Source organism: Mobula hypostoma, chromosome 5 (assembly GCF_963921235.1).
Source record: "Mobula hypostoma chromosome 5, sMobHyp1.1, whole genome shotgun sequence".
In the NCBI taxonomy this organism is placed as follows: domain Eukaryota; kingdom Metazoa; phylum Chordata; class Chondrichthyes; order Myliobatiformes; family Myliobatidae; genus Mobula; species Mobula hypostoma.
In genome coordinates, this window is record NC_086101.1 from 105,601,559 (window position 1) to 105,614,583 (window position 13,025).

At 49.9% G+C, this 13,025-nt stretch overlaps 1 protein-coding gene across 4 annotated transcripts in view; it reads left to right on the top strand.

Moving 5' to 3' along the window:
* The window catches only part of LOC134346880 (disks large homolog 4), a 438,117-nt gene that overhangs the window by 216,920 nt on the left and 208,172 nt on the right, over positions 1-13,025 (top strand). For 3 of the 4 annotated variants that reach the window (XM_063048693.1, XM_063048692.1, XM_063048690.1), the window contains exon 3: positions 4,276-4,305. The exons of the other annotated variant lie outside the window; for it this stretch is intronic. In XM_063048693.1, coding sequence (XP_062904763.1) covers positions 4,276-4,305 — 30 coding nt within the window. The remainder of the gene's footprint in view (positions 1-4,275; positions 4,306-13,025) is intronic. 4 annotated transcript variants of the gene reach the window in all.

Consider the following 13,025-nt stretch of genomic DNA (forward strand, 5'->3'; position numbering starts at 1 on the left):
CCCCCGCCTCCAATTCCCAGAGACTTCCTACTCCTGTTCCCGGCGTCTCCCACCTCCCATTACCAGCATCTCTATTTTATTCCCAGTCTCTCCCCAACCTCCCCCCACCCTGTCCTGTTCAAAGTGTCACTCCTCTTTCCTCCCTGTGTTGCTACCCTGCCGTTCCTGGTGCCAGTCCCCTCCCATTTCCAGTGTGTCTCCTGTCCCGTTCTCAGTGTTTCACCTCCCATTCCCAGCCTTATTCCACCAGGGGAACTCAGTACAGGTTTTCCTTGGCTCCTTCAGTGGATGTCCCTCTGGCCCCTCGGACTGAGCACTCTGTCCACAGTCCAGCGTCTTGCCAGGTCATGCTAGATGTGACCTTATACTTGGGGACCAGAGCAAGAACAGTTCAGGAGCATCTCAATCCCCTCATCCCAAGAGTCTAGCTAAAATCGAGAGCTGGGGTTCACCATTGAGTTGATACTTTGGAAATACAGGGCATGTCCAAACACTGACAGTTTCAGAACTGTGGAGATCAGCTCTCACTATCAGAGTACTCTCAGTGCCCAAGTTGCTTAAATGAATTAATGAGGAACGCCCTACCTTTCTAAATTATTGACCCATCACAACCCAAACCCTTCCATCTCCACAAACCTTCTATCTCCCTAAACCACCTTGTCTCCCCAGCCTTTCTTCACTCCAACCCTTACATCCCCTCAAACTCTCCAAACTTTCCGTCGCCCCGACCCTCTCATCGCCCCAACCCCTTCCATCTCCCTAATGGTTTTGTCTCCCTAACCCATCTCTCCAATCCTGTGTCTTCCTTCTCCCCAACAATATCCATCTCTCACACATCATGACTCCCAGCTCTTCCGTCTCCCTGTCCCTCATCTGCCCAACCCTTACATATGCTCAATGCTACCATCTCCATAACCCATCACTTCTGTCTTCTCTATATTTTTGCTGAACTGATGCTGCCTATTTTCCTTTGGATCCATCCAGTATTCCAAGGATTGATCTTATTTCCAAAGAAAGAGTTTTCTTATTCTGGATAGCTGCTCACCTCTGCCTGCTGCAGGGCCCACATTGCGGGGTGAGGGTGTTGTTTTTGGAGGAGCTGCTCCATAGGTGCATTTCCAGGACTTGCTACATATAACCACAGCGTTCTCTCCTTTTCCCCTATTCCACTTGTCCTTTCCAGAACAATGACACTCAAATCTCAACATCACCCCGATCCCAACCTTGACCCCATGTCACCCTGATCGTGAACCCAACATCATTCTGACACCATTATCAGCCTGATCCCAACCCTTACCCTGGCCCTCACTCTTACCCCAATCTTCACCCTTTCATCAGCCCGACCTCAACACTCACTCCAAGTCTCACACCAACATCACCACAATTGCAACCCCACCGCCATACCAACTCTAACCCCAACATCATCCTGACTCCAAACCTCACACCCCAACATCACTCCCAGTCTTTTGCCCCAACTTTATTCATTCACCCCAGTCCTTTCACCATTACTTCATACCTAACCCCCATGCTGTCAGCTGTCACCTCCTATGCTGACCCTTACTCCCTGGCTACAAGCCTCAGCTATTTCCTACACCCCTTTCCTTCACCGGACCTATAACCATGTACCCACCTAAACCATAGGCCAAGCATCTTCATCCCAGGTGACCTCTAATGCTACCTGAACCCCTAAACCTAATCTTATCAGTTAGCCTTTTCCATAGTACCTGGTTAGTGTGGGATGGGCTCACTCCAAACCAAGGAGTTCCTGTTGCAGGACCTTGGGAGTGGCCCATGTATGGGCCGGTAAGCGTGAGGGGTTCGATATAGGCAGGTGGGTAAGTGAAGCAGCTCAGAGCAGTTCTGTCAGGAGCACCATGGATCTCTAGCTCCATCCTGTGGAGCCATGGTGTAGTGCAGCTGCAGATCAGGTGCACCAGAACCTTCTGTTCCTGTGGTTTCCTCCTCCATTCCCAGAGGAAACGTTCCCTGACATTCACAGAGCCCCTTCCCAGCCCCAGCCCCAGCCCCAGCCCTAGTTGTCCATTTGGGTTATAAATAGCTAGAAAATGAGTATGGGCAGAGAATTAGCCGAGACCCTCCTCAGTGGCCCTAAGAGTGAGAGAATGCAGCATGCAGGGGGAGCTTCGTCCTGTCTATCCCTGGAGGTGTTTCATGTGACGGTGTACTGGGAGATTCACTCTGAGTCTTTTCCTGGGAGCGTGTGATGGGACGATATAAAAAGAGCTTCGCTGTGTGTTTGATCCCAGGAGTATGTGATGGGGTGGTGTAGAGAGAGTGCCAGGCTATGTCTGACAGTGTGAAAGGAACTTCACGCTGTGTTTGACCACAGCAGTGTGTGATGGGATGGGAAAAAAAAGGAGGGGTGAGTGTGGTAAACCATATATATATGTTGTAACTGGGTTAACTGTCTGGACACGCCCCTCTGCTGAGTGTCTGCCCCTGTGGCTCCTCCCACAGATCCCTGAATTCGCCCTGCTCCTCCCCCTCAGACCAGGGGCAGACACTCAGCAGAGGGGCTTGTCCAGACAGTTAACCCAGTTACAACATATATATATGGTTTACCACAGATGGTGTGGAGGGAGCTTCACTCTGTGTCTGACCCTGGGTTTGTATGATGGGACAGGGTGGAGGGAGTTTCACTCTGTGTCTGACCCCGGGAGTATGTGATGGGATGGGATGGTGTGGAGGGAGCTTCACCTTGTGTCTGACCCTGGGTTTGTATGATGGGACAGGGTGGAGGGAGCTTCACTCTGTGTTTGACCCTGGGTTTGTATGATGGGACGGTGTGGAGGGAGCTTCACTCTGTGTCTGACCCCGGGAGTGTGTGATGGGACGGTGTGGAGGGAGCTTCACTCTGTGTCTGACCCTGGGATTGTGTGATGGGATGGTGCAGAGGGAGCTTCACTCTGTGTCTGATCCTGGGTTTGTATGATGGGACGGTGTGGAGGGAGCTTCACTCTGTGTCTGGCCCCGGGAGTATGTGATGGGATGGGATGGTGTGGAGGGAGCTTCACTCTGTGTCTGATCCTGGGTTTGTATGATGGGACGGTGTGGAGGGAGCTTCACTCTGTGTCTGGCCCCGGGAGTATGTGATGGGATGGGATGGTGTGGAGGGAGCTTCACTCTGTGTTTGACCCTGGGTTTGTATGATGGGACGGTGTGGAGGGAGCTTCACTCTGTGTCTGACCCCGGGAGTGTGTGATGGGACGGTGTGGAGGGAGCTTCACTCTGTGTCTGACCCTGGGAGTGTGTGATGGGATGGTGCAGAGGGAGCTTCACTCTGTGTCTGATCCTGGGTTTGTATGATGGGACGGTGTGGAGGGAGCTTCACTCTGTGTCTGGCCCCGGGAGTATGTGATGGGATGGGATGGTGTGGAGGGAGTTTCACTCTGTGTCTGACCCTGGGTTTGTATGATGGGACAGGGTGGCAGGAGCTTCACTCTGTGTTTGACCCTGGGTTTGTATGATGGGACGGTGTGGAGGGAGCTTCACTCTGTGTCTGACCCTGGGAGTGTGTGATGGGATGGTGCAGAGGGAGCTTCACTCTCTGCCCTTTTTGACTCTGTTTTGGGAATTTCTTTTATAGGCACTGTAAAGTACTCATTTCCTTCATAATTAATACCTCCTTATGATAATTATTGGAAGCCCTGTCTCCCTCGGTGACTGTGATTGGTTTGAATGCGGAGTTGGGAGCTGCTGGGTCCTGTGGACAGATGATTAGTTCAATGAGGGCTGATGCAGAAGGCAAACCCTGTCCATCACTTGACCCTCCAGACTCTCCACCCCAGGGATGAGGTGGAGTGGTCCTGCCATTAACTCATAGGGTGTAAGGTGGTGGGTGAGGGGCAATACTCTACATTAACTTACCCCAGTGATCTGTTGCCGACATGTGAGCTCATAGCGTGACTGTTCTGGACTGTGAAAGGGGCAGTTCTAGAGATGGGTGACTGAGGGAGGAGGGAAAGCTATTGCTCGTCTCCCCTCCCCCCACTCTGTGCCCCTGAGCTCAGCTAGTGAAATGGCTTTTTTGGTCAGACCCCTTGCCTCAGCACCAGGAGCACAACTGTCCCTCCAAAGCCATCTGTTTCTGTTCTGCATGCTAGTACTGAGGGGCTGAGTGGCCTCCCACAGCTGCTGCATTGCATACTTGAGGGGCCAAACAGCTGCCTCATTTGCCAGTGTGACTAATAACCTTGTTGTGCTGGTACTGCTTTGATCTTCGCTCACTGATTATCATCCCTTTATACTCTGCAGCAGATGGACCCGGCTGAGCTCTGTATCTCGGTAAGTCCCTGTGAACATAAACCCTCAGTCTTTGGGAGGACAAGGGGTTAAACATCAATGTGGGAGGTTGGGGGGTGCTGGGGTTGCTGAATGAATTGTTGGTGGCCTTGCACTTTTTGGTAACTGATTCATCATCGGAGAGATGACCATTTTCTTCATAGGCGTGTCTGGAGGGCAATGGTGTAGGGTTAGAGTCAGACTCTAGTTTATTGTCACTCACAATATGTCGTATAATTTGTTGCTTTATAGCAGTAGTACACTCCAATTCATAAAAAAATTACTGTAAATTACATTAAAATAGTGCACAAAGAGAGAAAAATAGTAAGGTAGTGTCGAGGGCTTCATGGACCATTGAGAAAACTGCTGACGGAGGGCAAGAAGCTATTCCTGAAACACTGAGTGTGGGTCTTCAGGCTCCTGTATCTCCTCCCTGATGGGAGTAATGAGAAGAGGCTAGATGGTGGAGGTCCTTCATGATGGCTGCTGCCTTCTTGAGGCATCTCGTTTTAAAGAAGTCCTCTGGTGGAGAGGCTGGTGCCCGTGATGGAGCTGGCTGAGTTTACAACCCTCTGCAGTTTTTTCTGGTCTTCTGCACTGTCACTTCCATACCAGATGGAGATGTAACCAGTCAAAATGCTTCCACAGAACACCTCTACAAATTTGCTAGAGTCTTTGGTGACATACCAGATCTACTTAAATTCCTAATGAAATATAGCCACTGGCATGCCTTCATTGTGATGTATCTATGTGTTAGCTAAGGGTGTTAAGGGGATCTGAGGAGGAATTACTTCTCCCAGAGGAAGGCACTGTCTGAGGGGATGATGAAGGCAGAGACTCTCAAAACATTTGCATGGACAAGCAGTAGAATGACTCAGACAGGGAAGTGTAAAAGGGTGGGTGTTTGATATGGTGGACCAAAGGGCCTGTCTTGTGGAGAGTTAAGGGACTGCAGACACTGGGATCTGGTACAGGGTGCTGGAGGAGCTTAGCAGGTCAAGCAGCTTCTGTGGAATGAGTTGGGACAAATGAAGGGATTTGTCCCATGACTTCATTATGACTCGTAAGACCATGAGACATCGAGTCTGCTTCCATCATGGCTGATTTATTATTCCTTTCAACCCCATTCTCCTGCCTTCCCTCCGTCATATTTGATGCCCTGATTAGTCAAGAACCTATCAATCTCCACTCTAAATATACCCAATGAGTTGACCTCCATAGCCATCTGTGTCAATGAATTCCACAGATTCACCACCCTCTGCCAAAAGAAATTCCTCCTCATTTCTGTTCTAAAGGCACAGCCTTCTATTCTGAGGTTGTGCCTCTGGTTCTAGACTCCCCCACGAAAGGAAACGTTCTCTCCACGTTTGCTCTTTTTAGGCCTTTTACTATTCGGTGGGTTTCAATGAGATCCTCCCTCATTCTTCTAAACTCCAGCGAGTACAGGCCCAGAGCTATCAAACGCTTCTTGTATGTTGACCCTTTCATTCCCAGGATCATTCTCATGAGCCTCCTCTGGACCTCCTCCAATGACACATCTTTTTTATAAGATAAGGCGGCTAAAACTGATCACAATACTCCAAATGCAGTCTGACCAATGCCTTGCAGACTGAGAGACTGTGAGAAGCTGGTGTGGAGGAGAATCAGGACAAGTCCTAGGCCAGAGGACAGGACCCTGCCTCAGAGCTGGACCCTTCCTTGCGTGGGGGTGGGGTGTATCTGAACCATACCCTTCCTCACGTGGGGGAGGGTATAACTGATCCGGACCCTTCCTCATGTGGGGGGGTGGGGTGTATCAGATCCGGACCCTTCCTCATGTGGGGGTGGGGTCTATCATCCGGACCCTTCCTCACGTGGGGGTTGGGGTGTATCAGAGGCAGACTCTTCCTCATGTGGGGGGTGGGGTCTATCAACCGGACCCCTCCTCACATGGGGTGGTGGGGTATATCAGAGCCGGACCCTTCCTCACGTGGGGGGGTGGTATATCTGATCCGGACCCTTCCTCATGTGGGGGGTGGGGTGTATCAGAGGCAGACCCTTCCTCATGTGGGGGGTGGGGTGTATCAGAGCCGGACCCTTCCTTACGTGGGGGGTGGGGTATATCTGAGCCAGACCCTTCCTCACGTGGGGGGGTGAGGTATATCAGAGGCAGACCCCTCCTCACGTTGGGGGTGGGGTCTATCAGCCGGACCCTTCCTCACGTGGGGGGTGGGGTATATCTGAGCTGGACCCTTCCTCACATGGGGGAGGGTGAGGTCTATCAGCCGGACCCTTCCTCACGTGAGGGGTGGGGTATATCTGAGCCGGACCCTTCCTCACGTGGGGTGGTGGGGTCTATCAGCCGGACCCTTCCTCACGTGGGGGGTGGGGTGTATCAGAGGCTGCCAGCTTGGAGACTAGCTGAATAGTTCAGGGCAGGCCGATGAGGCCTGAGGGTTGGGGACATATCAGCTTTGATCATCTTCTCCCTGAGGTACACATTACACACAGTGTACTTGAGGAAGGGTTACACAGTGATTATAATGAAAGATTAAAAATTAGCTTTATTTGTTACATGTGGCATGGTAACATCAAAATGTACAGTGAAATGCCTTGTTTGTGAGCGACCGATGCAGTCTGAGGCCAGGCTTCCGGAGCCAACAGCTCTCTAACCTTGTGTTTGGAACGTGGGAGGGAACCCAAGCGGTCATGGGGAGGAGAACGTACAAACTCCTTACAGACTGCAGTGGGAATTGAACCTCGATCGATGGTGTTGTAAAGCATTATGCAGCTGCTACTCTACACTGCTGCCCAGGCATTGGCGATGGGGGTGCAGCCGTTCCAAACCCCTCTCCCCCGCCCGTGATTAGAAACCAGGGTTTCTCACTGTACTTTACTAAATGTGACAATAATTAAAAATTTACCAATTTCCCTGCTTCCCAGTTCAGACTCACCTCCCCCCCACCCCCCCACATGCCATTGCCTCTTCATGTGTAGCAGCTCAAGAATGACCTCCTGCTCTGAAGTTGAGGGACAGCGGAGCACAGAGATGACCTGGATTCAATCCCAGGTCAAGCCATTGGCCTTCCAATTATCCGATTGGACAGAAATGAACGTTTTGTGTCTTCACACCAACCAGTACAAAGGTCCCACCCCACGGGCAGCCCATGAGCTGATGCAGTGCTTTAACGCACAGGTTTCCTTGGCAACAGGCATTAAAGTTAATGTCTCCTGAACACCAAGCAAAGGTAAACCTTCTCACAGTCACTGGCACACTTGCCTCCTGGACATGACATTAAGTATTCTACTACGGGGAGAGGGTGAAGTGAGAGCAAGGGAGGGAGAGAGAGAAAGAAAGGTCAGGAGAAGGAGAGAGAGTGAAAAAATTGAGAGGGAGAGTGACAGTATGGGAGGAGCAGAAAGCATCAGCGAGAGGAACAGTGGTAGAGGTATAGAGGAGACAAAAATTGAGAGAGAACGTCAGACAATGGTGGGAGGGAAGGGAAAGCGCAAGACGGGAAAATGATTACTGAGCAACTGAGAGATAGATTAGAGAGAGGGAGAGACAGACAGCAAGCAGACAAAGAGAGAGAGAGATACAGGCAGACAGACACAGAGAGAGACTTAGAGGCATATATACAGACAGAGAGAAAGAGAGATTACTAAGGCACAGTGGGGAGACAGAGGAGAAAGAAGCAGAGGGAAAGAGAGGTCATAATGGACTCTCACTGTGAAGAGGGTGTTACCTACCAACACAGTGAGGTGCTCACTTCTCCTAATGGCTGCGTCATCTCCTTGTCCTAAAGCCTCCAGTCCACCCTCCCCTCTTCCCTTTTCTTACAGTTCCTTGCAAGTGATGTACTGTTTGTCAGAGGGAGGAAGGCTGGGAATGGGGGGTATTGATGAATGGGAGTGAGTGTAGCCTCACCCTCCCTCAGTGCCACCCCTCCCACAGTGTGACCCTCCCTCAGTGCCACCCCCCCACAGTGTGACTCTCTCTCATTACCACCCCTCCCCCAGTGTGACCCTCTCTCAGTGCCACCCCTCCCACAGTGTGACCATTCCTCAGTGCCACCCCCCCTCAGTGTGACTCTCCCTCAGTACCACCCCTCCCACAGTGTGACCATTCCTCAGTACCACCCCTCCCACAGTGTGACCCTCCCTCAGTGCCACCCCTCCCACAGTGTGACCCTCCCTCGGTAACACCTTTTGGCCCTCCCTCAGGACTGTCCCTCTGACAGTGCAGTGCACCCTGACCATCACCCTGCAATCTCGGCTCAAACCACAGGTGTAGATTTTTCCACTCCTCACAGCCCACACTGGTGCTGTGGTTTTCCTATTCGGAACTGCATTTGGTGCTACTACAGCTAAGAACACAGTTGCTGCAGGAATTTCTGAGCCGGGCCCAGTGACACTCGGCGATTGTCCTGAATCCCCAGGGATTTAGGCAGCCTTGAGACATGATAACCGACTGCCCCAGAGGAAGAATCAGGTTCAGGGTTCAACTGTACACATCGGTACTGCCAAATGAAACAAGATGCACAATGCACTACATAAAACTCACACACAGCACTATGCTAATATTACCACAAACAAACTAACAAATCATAAGGTACATTTTTGACGTACAGTAAGTTTAAAAACTAAACAATACAGTATAATGCTACTCGTGCTTCATATGTGATAAGATCTAGGTGATGACAGGGAGTTCAGTAGTCTCATGGAGAACCTGTTTCCCATTCTAACAGTTCTAACAATACCTCTTGCCTGACGGTAGGGGGTTCAAAGCCATCACTGGGAATTTGAGACACAAGAGCTTCTGTGGATACTGAAAGTTAAGAGTAATACACACAAAATGCTGAAGGAACAGCAAGTCAGGCAGGATCTATAGAGTCAGCTTTTCAGGCCAAGACTCTTCATCAGGATTGGAAAAGAAGGGGAAAGAAGCCAGAAGGAGCTCTTGTGTTTAATTTTCCAGCATCTGCAGAATCTTGTTAATACTTTTTCTATTTCACATTCTGGCTCCCCTCTCACCCCTTCTCTTCACCTCACCTGCCCATCACCTGCGCCTGGTTCTTCTCCTCTTTCTCCATGGCTACTCTCTTTCCTCCTTCAGCCCTTGACCTCTTCCACCTATTCCCTCCCAGCTTATACTCCTCCCACCTTCTTATTCTGGCTTCTGACCCCTTCCTTTCCAGTCCTGATGAAGGGTCTCAGCCCAAAATGTTGGATGTTTATTCCCTTGCATAGATGTTGCCTGGCTTGCTGAGTTCCTCCAGTATTTTGTGTGTTACTGGGGATCTTAGACACCTTTCCTTCCATTAACGTTTGACTGACAGTGTTGTACTTCTGTAATGGGTAATGAGCAGAACCGCATCATACAATGGAGAAGCGGACACAGGAACAGAGAGATCCCGAGGTGTCTGCACACCCATTTGCAGGTTCTTGGACAAGTTGAGAAGGAACACAATACAAAATCTAAAAACAGCAGAGTCAACACCAGCAAGGACATTATTTAAACCTCTGTGACTCCCTGGACAGTTCTTAGCTGGTCTAATTCTGGGCTGCTTACTGCAGGCAGGAATCACAGGCTGGGGAATGGATACTGAAACACACTGTCGGCTAGCAACATTTGAGAAACTCTTAGGTAGGAACATGGATGAAAGAAAAATGCAGGGTTATGTGGGAGGGAAGGGTTAGATTGATCTTGGAGGCAGTTGAAAGGTCAGCACAACATGGGCTGAAGGGTCTGTATTGTTCTCTGTTCTATGACTGGCCAGGAACTTCCCACCATCATCCACCACTGCTATACTTCGAATTTTACTTGTACTTTTTCGTTGGGTTTTGTGGTCCTGAGTTATAGAGAAAGGTTCAATAGGTTGGGAACAACAGGAATTCTGCAGATGCTGGAAAATTCAAGCAACACACATCAGAGTTGCTGGTGAACGCAGCAGGCCAGGCAGCATCTGTAGGAAGACGTACAGTCCACGTTTCAGGCCGAGACCCTTCGTCAGGACTAACTGAAGGAAGAGTTAGTAAGGGATTTGAAAGTTGGAGGGGGAGGGGGAGATTCAAAATGATAGCAGAAGACAGGAGGGGGAGGGATGGAGCCAAGAGCTGGACAGGTGATTGGCAAAAGGGATATGAGAGGATCATGGGACAGGAGGTCCGGGAAGAAAGACGGGGGGGGGGACCCAGAGGATGGGCAAGGGGTATATTCAGAGGGACAGAGGGAGAAAAAGGAGAGTGAGAGAAAGAATGTGTGCATAAAAATAAGTAACAGATGGGGTAAGAGGGGGAGGTGGGGCGTAGCGGAAGTTAGAGAAGTCGATGTTCATGCCATCAGTTGGAGGCTACCCAGATGGAATATAAGGTGTTGTTCCTCCAACCTGAGTGTGGCTTCATCTTTACAGTAGAGGAGGCCGTGGATAGACATGTCAGAATGGGAATGAGATGTGGAATTAAAATGTGTGGCCACTGGGAGATCCTGCTTTCTCTGGCGGACAGAGCGTAGATGTTCAGCAAAGCGGTCTCCCAGTCTGCGTCGGGTCTCGCCAATATATAAAAGGCCACATCGGGAGCACCGGACGCAGTATATCACCCCAGTCGACTCACAGGTGAAGTTTTGCCTCACCTGGAAGGACTGTTTGGGGCCCTGAATGGTGGTAAGGGAGGAAGTATAAGGGCATGTGTAGCACTTGTTCCGCTTACACGGATAAGTGCCAGGATGCTTTCTGGCCTGCTGCGTTCACCAGCAACTTTGATGTGTGTTGCTTCAATAGGTTGGGAGTTTATTCCCTGGAACATAGAATAATGAAGAGAAATTTGATAGAAGTATACAAAATTATGAGGTTTATAGATAGGGTTAATACAAGCAGGCTTTTCCCACTGAGTATGGGTGAGACTAGAACTAGAGGTCATAAGTTAAGGGTGAAAGGTGAAATATTTGAAGGGAATCTGAGGGGGAATCTCTTCACTCAGAGGATAGTGTGAGTGTGGAACAAAGTGTCTCTCCCCCCTTCCGCAACCCCCTTCTGTCACCATCCCCCACTCCCTCTTTTTCTCTCCCTCCTCCCTATCACACCCCTTCCAAAGCTAACACCCAGCCTGCGCTCGGCCTAGCAATGTGACTTATTCCAGGGCAATGACCACCTTGAATTGAGAAATGGTAATATCTAAGTGACCCCAACAGGTTATTTCTGCTTTTTTAAATTGTGTTTATTAAATTCTATTCCTTAATTTCTCTGTGTGACACACTGCATTCTCACGTGCAGAGAGACCAGAACCAGCTCGCTAGGCCAGACAGTCCAACCAAATCCAGCCAGCAGCTCAGGTTGAAACTCTTTTCCCTTGACGTGGACATGGTTCCCTCAGAGGTGGATGAGTGGAATAGACTCTGGGATGGATGGACAAGCAAATAGAGGGAGACATCTGTGTGTCACAGGTGTAAGGAAAACCACACTTGCAACAACAACACAGGCATGAAACATCAGAGACACAACGTTAATGAGAGAAACATAAGCATAAATGACAAGAACTCAATTAGAACAAAAACAAAGTCTACTTCAGAGCAAAGTGATCAAAGTGGTCACAGTTTTGCTAAACTGTAGTGATTAGCATTGTGCAAGTTGGTTCAAGAACTGAATATCTCTGCTTGAACCCGGTGGTGTGGGACTTCAGGCTTCTGCACCTCCTGCCGGATGGGAACTGCAGGAAGGTGGTATGTTCTGGATGGTGAGGATATTACCTTCTTGAGGCAGTACCTCCAATAGATAGTACCACTGGTGGAGAGGGATGTGCTGGTGATTTATTGCCCAGAGTCCACTACTCTCTGCAGCTTCTTACATTCCTGAACATTTGAACTGCTGTACTAGATCATGATGCAGTCAAGATACTTTCAACAGCACATTTGTAGTAGCTTGTTTGTGTGTTTGGCTGGGAGAAAACTGGTCTGGCTGAATTCTGTGTGAATGCAGGATTCTTTGGAAAGCTGGATGCAGTGGGCAGTGTGAGACCTGACAAACAGGATGGAAAGCAAAAGCTGAGTACGGTCTGAGGACTGCTGTACAATCACAGGCAGGAGGAAGGGAAGCCTTCGGTCAGGTTTTCCGACAGCCCTGTGCTGCCCACCACATGTGGCCTGGCTAGAAGTTGACAGGATGGAGTTGTAGTTGTAGGCCATTCAGCCCATCAGTGCTAATTTAGCCCTACCTTTAGACATAGACATAATTTATTGATCCCGAGGGAAATTGAGTTTCATTACAGCTGCACCAGCCAAGAATAGAGCATAAATATAGAAATACAAAAACCACAATCAAACAACAACATGCAAACTATGCCAGATGGAAATAAGTCCAGGGCCAGCCTATTGGCTCAGGGTGTCTGACCCTCCACGGGAGGAGCTGCAAAGTTCGATGGCCACAGGCAGGAACAACCTCCCATGACACCCAGTGTTGTATCTGGGTGGAATATGGCCGGAGTCCAACAGCAAAAAGTTCAATATCCGGGCTACAAACACGTTCCTCAATCGTAATATGACCAGGATTGCACCATCCGTTGTTAACCAGAACAATAAGCCCCCAACTCCGTTACGCTTACTGCTCTCAGTGCACTTCCAGTCAGCCCGAATGGTCTGGAAGCCGTCCATGGAAAAGATTTGATCGGGTATGTCCACGTGCAGTCCAAGTGGAGAACTCCTCTTCTCCATAAGTCTCTGTTGTCTCGACCCGGTCTTCTTTCCTCGC